The 12,329-nt window shown below is 41.8% G+C and overlaps 1 protein-coding gene across 1 annotated transcript; it reads right to left on the bottom strand.

Annotated features, from left to right (window-relative positions):
• Nucleotides 1-2,836: 2,836 nt before the first annotated feature.
• LOC117525115 (olfactory receptor 6N2-like) lies at nucleotides 2,837-3,832 on the bottom strand. The gene has a single exon (XM_034186955.1). The coding sequence runs from the start codon at nucleotides 3,761-3,763 to the stop codon at nucleotides 2,837-2,839; it is 927 nt and encodes a 308-aa protein (XP_034042846.1). The 5' UTR covers nucleotides 3,764-3,832.
• Between the last annotated feature and the right edge of the window lie 8,497 nt (nucleotides 3,833-12,329).

Below are 12,329 nucleotides of genomic sequence, written 5' to 3'. Positions count from 1 at the left end.
GATGATAATGACTCCAAAAAGGTATAGTTTGGAGTTTCTATAATTGAATATTCTGGAGTTATGGGGCAAAAACAATAAGTATGGTGACAAAGACAGTTTCAGTTTGTACAGGGGTCAAAAGTTAAAGTTGCTCCAGTTTTGGTAAAATGTGGTGCAAATTACTGGTTGAACTAATAGGATTAACAAATTGAATAGTTCTGACTGTGTTGAATGTTTGGTCTCCAAAGTAAAGGTCAAACAATGTCAATGTCCATTGGATTCTATGACGTGACATATGTTACCCCGTAACATAACTAAGCATGACACATGGTGCAAACTATTCCTTTTTAAAATCCTACCTTCTCAACCAATAATTTGCATCATGTTTTTACCATAATTGGAGCAGCTTTAACTTTTGACCCCTGTACAAACTGAAGGTGACCTTTGTAGCCATGCTTGCTGTTTTTACCCCATAACTCCAGAACATTCAGTCACAGATAGCCCAAACTATACCTTTTTGGAATCTTTGTGATCAGCCACATAATGTGGTATAGCTTTATGTGGGTATAGCCACATAGCTTGGTATATCCTTCAATTGGCCCCCTATTGAAAATTTCAATGGCTAACATTATTTTTCTAAAATACGAGGTCTGCCAGAAAAGTATCCGACCATATTTAAAAAAAAAAACATATGGATTTGAATCACGTGTGATTGCGTCAGTAAAGCTTGAACCCTCGTGCGCATGCGTGAATTTTTTCATGCCTGTCAGTTGCTTCATTCGCCTGTGAGCAGGCTTTGAGTGAGGTGTGGTCTACCCCTCGTCTATTTTTTATTGCGAATAAATGTCTGAACGATTTGGATCTTTGCTGCATCAATTTTTTTCCAGAAACTGTAAGAGACCTCCAGGTGGACACTGTTCAAAAAATTAATATGGCTTTCAGGGACCATTTTATGGGGATTAAACAGATTAAGGAGTTTACTGCCGCTTTAAAGACGGCCCACAACTGCTGAGAGCGCCAGCGCCGATGGACAGGCTGACACCCCGCTGAAACAACCAGATCATTTCCAACATGAAAGCTTTGTTGATCCGGGACCTCATCTGACTTTCACAAAAATGCAGAAGATGTGGACATCAGCACTTTTTCGGCACATTCTACCGTTACAGGAGTTTTTTTTTTCATGGAAAAGGAAGCCGAGGGACGCGCCACCGTGCCGCTCTTGGCGCAGCATGAAACAACCTCAGTGTTGCTCTCACAGGACGGCTTTGAGGTGGCTTTCAGACGGAATCCGGTTGCTTTTCTATCGTGTGAATATCTGAGAAATTGAGCTTGAGCTGGACAAGCCCCAACATGTCCTGTGAGGCTTCATCACGGCGTTTCTTTGCGCCGAGCGCAGCTGCAAAACGACGCGCCGAACTCCTCCGCACGTCTGTCTTAATGTGCCAAAAAAGTGCTGATGTCCACGTCTTTTCACAATTCCTGTGCTAGTCAGAGGACATACCGGATGGAGACAGCATCCAGTTTAGAAATGAATGGCACGTTTCACTGTTACAGGAGTTTTTGTCATGGAAAGAGGAACAAAGGCGGAGGAATTACGCGCGTCGCGGCGGAGCTGCAACGCCGTGATGAAGCCTCACAGGACATGTTCTGGCATGCCCAGCTCAAGCTCAATTTCTCGGATATTCACACGACAGAAAAGCAACCGGAATCCATCTGAAAGCCGTCCTGAGAGACCAACAGCGAGGTGGTTTCGTGCTGCGTCGAGCACCACGGTGGCGCGTCCCTCGGCTTCTTTTTCCATGAAAAAAAAACTCCTGTAATGGTAGAATGTGCTGAAAAAGTGCTGATGTCCACATCTTCTGCCTTTTTGTGAAAGTCAGATGAGGTTCCGGATCAACAAAGCTTTCACGTTGGAAATGATCTGGTTGTTTGTGCGGGGTGTCAGCCTGTCCATCGGCGCTGGCGCTCTCAGCAGTTGTGGGCCGTCCTTAAAGCGGCAGTAAACTCCTTAATCTGTTTAATCCCCGTAAAATGGTCCCTGAAAGCCATATTAATTTTTCGAATGGTGTCCACCTGGAGGTCTCTTACAGTTTCTGGAAAAAAATTGATACAGCAAAGATCCAAATCGTTCAGACATTTATTCGCAATAAAAAATAGACGAGAGGGGTGGACCACAACTCACTCAAAGCCTGCTCACAGGCGAATGAAGCAACCGACAGGCATGAAAAAATTCACACATGCGCACGAGGGTTCAAGCTTTGCTGACGTAATCACACGTGATTCAAATCCATATGTTTTTTTTGTTTTTTTTTAATATGGTCGGATACTTTCTCGCAGACCTCGTATGTACTAAAAGGTATACACAGTTAAACTTGGGTGCTTGTAACCGGATTTGAAGGATTCCTCTGCAAATATTCTGTTATCTGCTGCACTAGAAGATGGCTTCATCTCCACGACACACTAAAGAGCTTTTAAGATGACTATAGCCTCTGCTGTAAAAACAGAGAGACCATCACATCATCTATATCCAAATTTCTAATTTAGCTTGGAGATACAAAAACCAAAGCTTGTTTTGCCTGATGAGGGATCTCTAGAGACATTTGTATAAATCTGCATCTCTGTGGTGCACCTGTGGTTGTGTATCAGTGAAAGAAACGTGGATGTTAAACAGAAATCAGACAAAACATATTCATCAGTTAAATGTCATTAATAGTTCACTTGCTTTCACAGAAGGTTGGTGGTTTTTTAAGCTTTTTTTCTTTCTAGACCATAAAAATAAATGTATATGAATTTATGGATTATTTTTGAAGAAAAACATCTTGTCACTGCAGGTGACAATAAACATGGTTATAATTCATTACTTTCTTTTTACTTGAAAGAATAAAATCTTGAGGTGTTTTGATATTTCTTTCATTTTTAGTCCATATATCAGTGGATTAAACACAGGATGACAGACAATAGCTTGTAAAGAAATTATGAAATGAACAATTTTTGGAATATTAGATTCCAGTCGAACCATAATGACATCAGTTATAATCATAGCTGAAAAGCTGATTAACACCAGCAGGTGAGGTAAACAGGTCTCTGCAGCTTTTTTCCTCACATCTGCACTACTTTGGGAACAAATTATAAGTATCTTTGTGTATGTAAAAAGTATGAAGAGGACAGGTAAAATTTCAACATTGATCAAAATCACAACACCGTATACAGCTACTACTTCTGATCTCACACACTGAAGTTTTTGCACTGAATTATTACAAAAAATTCCTTTCAAATTAAAATCACAAAGCTTCCTGTTGGCAATCAGTGCGACTCCGATCAGAACGTGACAAGCTGAGAAAAGCCAAGCTGTAACCAGAGCGATAATGACGTTAGTTTTTGTCATGATGGTGTGATACTGCAGAGGTTTACATATAGACACATACCTGTCATAAGACATGGCTGCTAAGAGTAAAAACTCAGAACATCCTAAAGAGTAAAAGAGAAAACCCTGAAACAAACAGCCTGCATATGAAATAATCTGTTTTTCAGATAAAACATCAATTAAAAGCTTTGGGTAGAAACCAGTACTGAAAAGAACTGAGTTCATCAACAGAGCTGCAATAAAAATGTACATTGGTTCATGGAGGTTTTTATGAACGCAGATCAGACAAACAATAGTAGAATTACAGCAGATTATTAGAATATAAACTGTAAACATGATCATAAAATAAAGATATCTGTATTTGTGTAATTCCACATGACCACCAAGAGTTATATAAGTTAGATTTAGTTCAGAACCCATCACTGTTTTATATTAAACAGGTAAACAACATGAATATATGAACCTTAATTTAGAACATTCATTTTGAAATATTCAGTCATATAACCGTGAAGACTGTCACAGTGACCCAGACACAGAGAAGAGGCAAAAAAGAATGAGTGATTGGATGATCTTTTTCATTCACAGTTACCCAACACTGAACACATTTCATCTGCAGAATCCTTGATGTAACCTGTTGATGTAAAGCTTTTATTGAGCTTGTTTCATCCTCTGTGGAGCTAATTAAAGTTTTCACCAAGAGCAACAAAAATGTAAACAACTTCAAACTTTTGAGGTGAAGAGGTCAGAACAGTGTGACAGTGTGACCACTGTGAACCATGAAACAGCAACATCATTAAGGGGGAGAAGGATGCAACTCTGAGTACTACTTTGACAACATTTGGATCAGAGTTTCTACCAGATTTACGATGCATCACAAATCTGTTAAATAATACTAATACTAATAATATGTTAAATAAGTGTGATATATATATATATACACACACAGTGAGGAAAATAAGTATTTTAACACCCTGCGATTTTGCAAGTTCTCCCACTTAGAAATCATGGAGGGGTCTGAAATTTTCATGTTAGGTGCATGTCCACTGTGAGAGACATAATCTAAAAACAAAATCCGGAAATCACAACGTATGACTTTTTTTTAATAATTTATTTGTATGTTACTGCTGCAAATAAGTATTTCAACACCTGTGAAAATCATTCTTAATATTTGGTACAGTAGCCTTTGTTTGCAATTACAGAGGTCAAACATTTCCTGTCGTTTTTTCACCAGGTTTGCACACACTGCAGCAGGGATTTTGGTCCACTCCTCCACACAGATCTTCTCTAGATCAGCCAGGTTACTGGGCTGTCGCTGAGAAACATGGAGTTTGAGTTCCCTCCAAAGATTTTCTATTGGGTTTAGGTCTGGAGACTGGCTAGGCCACTCCAGAACCTTGATATGCTTCTTACGGAACCTGTACGGCTGTGTGCTTCGGGTCATTGTCATGTTGGAAGACCCATCCACGACCCATCTTCAGTGCTCTAACTGAGGGAAGGCGGTTGTTCCCCAAAATCTCAGAATACATGGCCCCGGTCATCCTCTCCTTAATACAGTGCAGTCGTCCTGTCCTATGTGCAGAAAAACACCCCCAAAGCATGATTCTTCCACCCCCATGCTTCACAGTAGGGACGGTGTTTTGGGATGGTACTCAGCATTCTTTTTCCTCCAAACACAGCGAGTGAAATTAAGATCAAAAAGTTCTATTTGGTCTCATCTGACCACATAACTTTCTCCCATGACTCCTCTGGATCATCCAAATGGTCATGGGCAAACTTAAGACGGGCCTGGACGTGTGCTGATTTAAGCACGGGAACCTTCCGTGCCATGCATGATTTTAACCCATGATGTCAAACCCTCAATCTCAATTCTCTTTGTAAACCTTCCCCTTGGCCCTACCCCTTTAAAACAAGGCGTAAGACGAAGGGGTATGCCTCTAGCCCTATGAATTGAGACACCCCTCCGCCTAGGAGAAAAAAAACTGCCTGTCTTAAACTGCCGTTTTCACTGTTTGTTAACATGGCAACCGAAATGCAACTTGTTGCAGTAGCCTGTTTGCTCTTTTTATTTTCTCGCCTTTCTGCGTAAATGCAAAGAAATAGAAGTCGTCGCAGATTTCTTCGATGCATCGCAATCATGTCATGTTAATTAATTTAATTAATTTGTAATTTCTAATAATAATATAATAATAATAAATAGTATTAATAATAAATTATTTAGTAATTTATTAATGTTAATAATACTAATAATTAATCAATAATAGTAATTAATGTTTGATTAATCATTAATTGATTGATTAGTAATTCATTCATTGGTAATTAAAATAATTTATAATAATAATAATAATTTATTAGTTTATATAGCGCCAAATCACGACTAATCACCTCAAGGCGCTTCACAAACATCATTTAAAAGCAGAATAAAATGAAATAAGATTAAAACACAATAAAAAAATAAAAAGAATAAAAAAAGACATCATATAAAATACCAATGATAAAACAGGAAAACTGATTATTTATTTAAAATAAACACAAAATATATCAGTCTGTGTGCAATGAATGTATACATTATACAAGTTTCACTTTTTGAATGGAATTACTGAAATAAATCAACTTTTTCATGATATTCTAATTATATGACCACCACCTGTATGTATGTTTTGGGCTGCATCTCGTTATGTTAATATTTCTTTTTCAAATTGTCCCATTTTTTGCATCCAGCCCTATTTCCTTTAGAAATTTCCTTGACAAATAATATCAGTCTATAAGGACGTCAGGTTATGTGTTACACATATGCATGTGTGTGTAGATATGTTCCAACTTATTCCCATTGATGAAACTTCTCATTTTCTGTCTGAAAGCTTATTAGGAAACGAGTGTGTTCAGAGCTCCGTTTGTTTACAAAATACACACGCGTTACAGATCTGAACAGCAGATCTCAGAACAGCAGGGATTGATATTATACAAAGATTTATGACCATACAAATTAACGTGCTTATCCTTTATCATGATTTTCTCTGTTGTGAGTTATAAAAGTGTCTTATCATAGCGTTCGTGTGTATGTGCATTATAACGCCTCAGCGCACGAGCGACGTTACGATATTCTTCAGACCAACAATATACACAACATGCATCCAGCAGCATACGCGTTGCTGTCATAGACAACTGCCTGTAAAGTTTTTTGGCAAGTTATAGCTTTCTAAACAGCGTAATTTGTAATGAAAGCCGCTTCATTTGTGCGGCTGTTTCGGCGCCATGTTTATTTTTTCGGAGAGAGCAGTAAGCTCCTCCTACCCCTCCAAACGGAGTGTGCATCCAGATTCACTCCAAACGGAGGGGTTTGAAGCCCTTCGCCTTCCCCTCCGCCTCACTCCAAAAAGAGAATTGAGACACCCCTCCGTCTCTCGTGCCCGCGCAAAACAGAGGGGTAGGGGTAAGGGGAAGGGCCAAGGGGTAGAATGAGACTCAGCCTTAGTGTATTACCCACAGTAACCTTGGAAACAGTGGTGCCAGCTCTCTTCAGGTCATTGACCAGCTCCTCCTGTGCAGTTCTAGGCTGATCCTCACCTTTTCTTAGGATCATTGATATGCCACGAGGTGGGCTCTTGCATGGAGCCCCAGTCCAAGGGAGACTGACAGTCATGTTTAGCTTCTTCAATTTTCTAATAATTGCTCCAACAGTTGATCTTTTTTCCACCTTGCTGCTTGGCAATTGCCCCGTAGCCATTTCCAGCCTTGTGGAGGTCTACAATTTTGTGTCTGGTGTCTTTGGACAGCGCTTTGGTCTTAGCCATGTTAGTAGTTGGAGTCTTACTGATTGTGTGGGGTGGACAGGTGTCTTTATGCAGCTAACGACCTCAAATAGGTGCTTCTAATTTGGAATAATAAGTGGAGTGGAGGTGGACTTTGTAGAGGCAGACTAACAGGTCTTTGAGGGCCAGAATGTCTGCTGATTGGCAGGTGTTGAAATACTTATTTGCAGCAGTAACATACAAATAAATTATTAAAAAATTATACATTGTGATTTCCAGATTTATTTTTTAGATTTTAGATCACAGTGGACATGCGCTAAAGATGAAAATTTTCAGACCCCTCCATGATTTCTAAGTGGGAGAACTTGCAAACTCGCAGGGTGTTCAATACTTATTTTCCTCGCTGTATATACACACCAGTGGTGGGCACACTTCCGATAACAGATAATTATCGAAGATAATGTTTTCATTATCAGATTATCTTTTTAGATAACTTTAAAAACCATTATCGGACTAATTACCTTCCGACGACTTGTCGTCCGATAGTGCCTAAAACTCTCGTGAATATATTCTCTGGGTTTACAGACGTTATTATATTTGCGTTTGTTAAATTCCACGCATCTTAAATCAATGTAGCAGACACAGATTATCTGGAATTTTGTTTTGGCAAGTTTTTAAGGCCTCTACTGCCATCTACTGGCCAGTAGTGTTCATGGCAGTATTCACCCTAAGTACTAAGTGTCTGGGCACCAGTAGATGGCAGAGTTCTATTTATTTGGACCCTGGTTATATCAGATGGTTGTCAAATCAACTGTTTGGCTTTTCAAATGGCTTTTTATTTATTTGTTTTTTTTACAAATTAAGTTTAAAAACAAAACAACAACAACAACAGCAAAAAACATTACAACACAGCTCTGCCGGTGTTTGCACATGCACAGTGCGAGCAGTTGGATGCTTGTAGCTCTTCAGGAGCAGGATACACTCACGATGGCCGACCATAATAACATCAAACAGGTTTGATTTTCATTTGACCATGCGATCAGGTCGTGAGATGTTGAATGCAGCTTGTTACTCCATGTACACTACACGATGCAGGACGCGCAATTAACCTAAAACTCAGTCCAAAAATTTCTCACATGAATGAAAAATCATCTGAAAAAGGGCCAAAACTCACAGTGTAAAGCCAACATTTATGTGTCAACACAATATTGAGTGCACGTTTTACAACATCATAAAACGTGCGCACGGCGCACATTCTCTCCACATGCAAAACATTTTGCAATGACACTTCCAGGGCTCCATAAAAATGCCTGTTTTTAGAAATAAAAAATGGAATATTTTACAAAAGCACATTTACCGGTAAACACCAACACATGACACACGTCACATTAACGTGTTGGTTTGCGTAATGAATTACTGAACCAATCAGGGTTTAGCAGAGGCACTTTTACCCAGAATCTTTTGTGATCTCTGTGTTTGTTACAAAACCTCAGAATTAGTGCATTATTCAACAGTAAAAGATATATGTTATATTTTAACTTTGTACAAATGACAGAATTGACATTAATAGAGTTATTCTATCAGTATTCAAACAAAACCATGAGTCAGGATGCCTTTATTTTTCAAGACCTCAGCCTGACCGGAGCATTGTGATTGGTAAAGAGCTTGCTTTGTGGCTGCTCTCAGGGTGTTTCTGTGCTGTAGCTGTTTAGCTTCCAGAAAGGGCAGCATGTTCAAACGTCTCCTGTCGCTTTATATGCTTCCAAAAGTGATTGTGGTGTTTAAACTCAAGTTCAGCTTGTTAGCAGTTAAATGGACTGCATTTATATAGCGCTTTTCCATCTGCATCAGATGCTCAAAGCGCTTTACAATTATGCCTCACATTCACCCCGATGTCAGGGTGCTGCCATACAAGGCGCTCACTACACACCGGGAGCAATAGTGGATTAAAGGCCTTGCCCAAGGGCCCTTAGTGATTTTCCAGTCAGGCGGGGATTTGAACCCATGATCTTCTGGACTCAAGCCCAGAGACAATACTGGAATTTATCGGTTATCTGTAACTTCCGATACATTTTTGGGTGGTTCATCAGTTTATCTTTATCAAAGATAACTTTTCAGTTATCTATTATCTGTTCTCAAAGTAAATTTTTTGGTTATCTGTGCCCACCACTGATACACACACACACACACACACACACAAAGTTGTGCTCAAGGGTTCCATACCCTGGCAGAATTTTAGATTTTTTGGCCATTTTTCAGAGGATATAAATGATAACACAAAACCTTTTTTTTTCACTCATTGTTAATGAGTGACCCTGATCAAAAGTTTACATACCCTGGTGATTTTTGGCCTGACAACTTCCACACAAGTTGACACAAACAGATTTGAATGTCTTGTGTGCTGCCTTGGTTACTGCTTTGTCCTGCCTCTCTTTCCTCTGTGTATGTCCAGATGGTACATTATGGAGTTGATCACCGCACCTGCCATCCATCAACAACTGCAGTATTTAAACCCTGGTTATATGCTTCACCTTTCCCAGTACTGACCCCATCCTGCCTTGGTCCATGGTCGTGGAGGCGTTGACCTGGGATTGTTGAGAGAGCAATCCGGGACGCTTTGAGCTGCTATCTCCAACCCCAGAGGAGGAATCCCAGGTGGCTTTTTGTGCCACCAGAAGCCAGGTCCGAAGTGCTACAATTCTGTCATTCCTCAAATCTCGCCTGCCATCCTGGAATCACCTGGACTCTGGTCCTCGTTCACCACCGCTTCTGATGGCCAGGCAGACGGGCACCCCTTTGTTCAAGCCTGTATCACCTGTGCCAGGAGCAAGACCCCACATCGTCCTCCAGCCAGACACTTCCACCCACTTCCCACGCCTTGTCACCATCTGGTCCATCTGTCTGGACTTCATTATGGGATTGCCTCCATTCCAGGGTAACACAGTGCTCCTCATGGTCATGGATCAGTTCTCTAAGGAGGCACACTTTGTGGCCCTGCCTAAATTACCATCAGACCTTCTTGTCCACCATGTGTTGTGGTTGCATAGCAACCCCCAAGACATCATCTCTGACCGAGGTCCCTAATTTACTTCCCAAGTATGGAGGAGCTTCTGCTCAGTACTTGGGGCCTTGGTCAGTTTGTCCTCTCAATATCATCCCCAGTGCAACGGACAGGCGGAATGGGCCAACCAGGACCTGGAATCCATCCTGAGATGTGTTACATCTTCCCACCGACCAAGTGGATTGTCCACCTTCCCTGAGTAGAGTATGCCCACCATTCCCAAACCTTCTCAGCAACTGGACTAACCCCCTTTGAAGCATCCCTGGGGTACCAGCCTCTGTTGTTCCCTGTGCAAGAGACAGACATTTCATTACCTTTAGTGCAACTTCACCTCAGATGGTGCCATTGGGTGTGGAAGACAGCCTGTTCCGCCCTCCTGAGGGAAAAGGACCGGATGCAGCTCCATGCCAACTGACATCGGGCCCCAGCCCCCATATACCAGCCCGGGCAGGAGGTGTGGCTCTCATCCATGGACATTCCGTTCCATACCAAGTCTGCCAAACTGGCTCCCTGCTACGTCAGACTTTATGTAGTGGACTGGGTGGTTAATCCTTCTGCTGTGCATCTGCGCCTGCCCTGGTCCCTCTAGATCCACCCGGTCTTCTACGTGTCCCGCTTCAAGTCAGTCTGCACAAACCCTCTTTGCCCTCTGGCTAGTCCCCTGCCTCCTGCCCAGATTGTAAACAGCCATCCGGCCTGGATAGTTAACAAGATCTTGGAACTCTGTGGTCGGGGCTGGAGCTGCCATTACTTGGTGGACTGGCAAAAGTACGGGCCTGAAGAGCACACATGGGTGAAGCGGGGACTTGTCTTGGACCCTTCCCTCATCCTCATCAGGGTGCATTCCGACTGTCCGGGTAGGTCACTTGGGGGAGCTCCCATTGGGGTGGGGGGTATTATTGTGTGCTGCCTTGGTTCCTGCTTGATCCTGCCTCTTTTGCCTCTGTGTATTTCCAGGTGGCGTGTTACGGATGTGAACACTGCACCTGCCATCCATCAGCACCTGCAGTCTTTAAACCCTGGTTCAATACATCACCTTTGTTAGATACTCTGTTTTGTCTCCACAGTATCTGGCTCCTCTGTTTGTCTAATTTAGAGTTTTTGTGCATTCTCATGCAGCCTACTCAGCCTCTGGGCTTTGCGCATTCCTACACAGTTACTGAGTGACATTTTTTACAGTGTACGTTCCTACGCGTTTGTTCGTGGGCTTTCCACGCTGTCACTCACCTCACCTGTTCTTCTCCACAGAGGTTCTGCACCTCATCAGCTCTGCAGGTGGCCACCTGGCTCCAGTCACCATCACCACCTCCCCATTGCTTCCTGGTTCTGGTTCCTGTGTCTCTTCACTCCTTCCGGCCCCACCCTCTTGCCTTCCTTGAACCTGGTTCCCTCGGACTGCGGCTCCCTCTTTCAACGGCAGCCCAGTCTGGGTCTCCACACTCCAGGCATCCTACACATTTTCCAAATGCTCTTGCACACATCTGTTCCGTACAATAAATCCCGTTAGCTTGCCCATTCAGCCTCCTGCATTTGGGGTCCTCCAATCAGATTGGGTTTCGACCATAACATAAATAGCTACAAAAGATAACCATCCTCACCTATGATCTGTTTGCTTGTAATCAGTGTATGCATATAAAAAGTCAGTGAGTTTCTGGGCTCCTGACAGACCTTTGCATCTTCTATCAAGTGCTGCACTGACATTTCTGAGTCACAGAGAAAGCAAAGGAATTGTCAAAGAAAAGGTAATTGAACAGTAAAGAAGCAAGAAAGGGATATAAAAAAAAGATATCCAAGGGACTCAGAATGCCAATCAGCAGTGTTCAAACTCTAATTAAGAAGTGGAAAATGAGGGATTCTGTTGGAACCAAACCATGGTCAGGTAGACCAACAAAAATTTCAGTAACAACTGCCAGCAAAATTGTTTGGGATGCTAAGAAAAACCTGCAAATAACTTCTGCTGAAATACAGGCCTCCCTGAAAAACAGTGGTGTAGCTGTATCAAGATGCACAATAAGAAGGCACTTGAAGAAAAATGGGCTGCATGGTCAAGTCGCCAGAAGAAAGCCATTACTACACAAATGCCCCAAAGTATTCCAGTTACAATACACCAAACAGCACAGAAAACAAAGTCATTTTGAGTGATGAGACCAAATCTGAACTTTTTGGCCACAACCAA

This window comes from Thalassophryne amazonica, chromosome 14 (assembly GCF_902500255.1).
Source record: "Thalassophryne amazonica chromosome 14, fThaAma1.1, whole genome shotgun sequence".
NCBI classification, from domain to species: domain Eukaryota; kingdom Metazoa; phylum Chordata; class Actinopteri; order Batrachoidiformes; family Batrachoididae; genus Thalassophryne; species Thalassophryne amazonica.
Note: the sequence above shows the minus strand (reverse complement) of the source record. Positions and strands in the feature narration are given on the sequence as shown.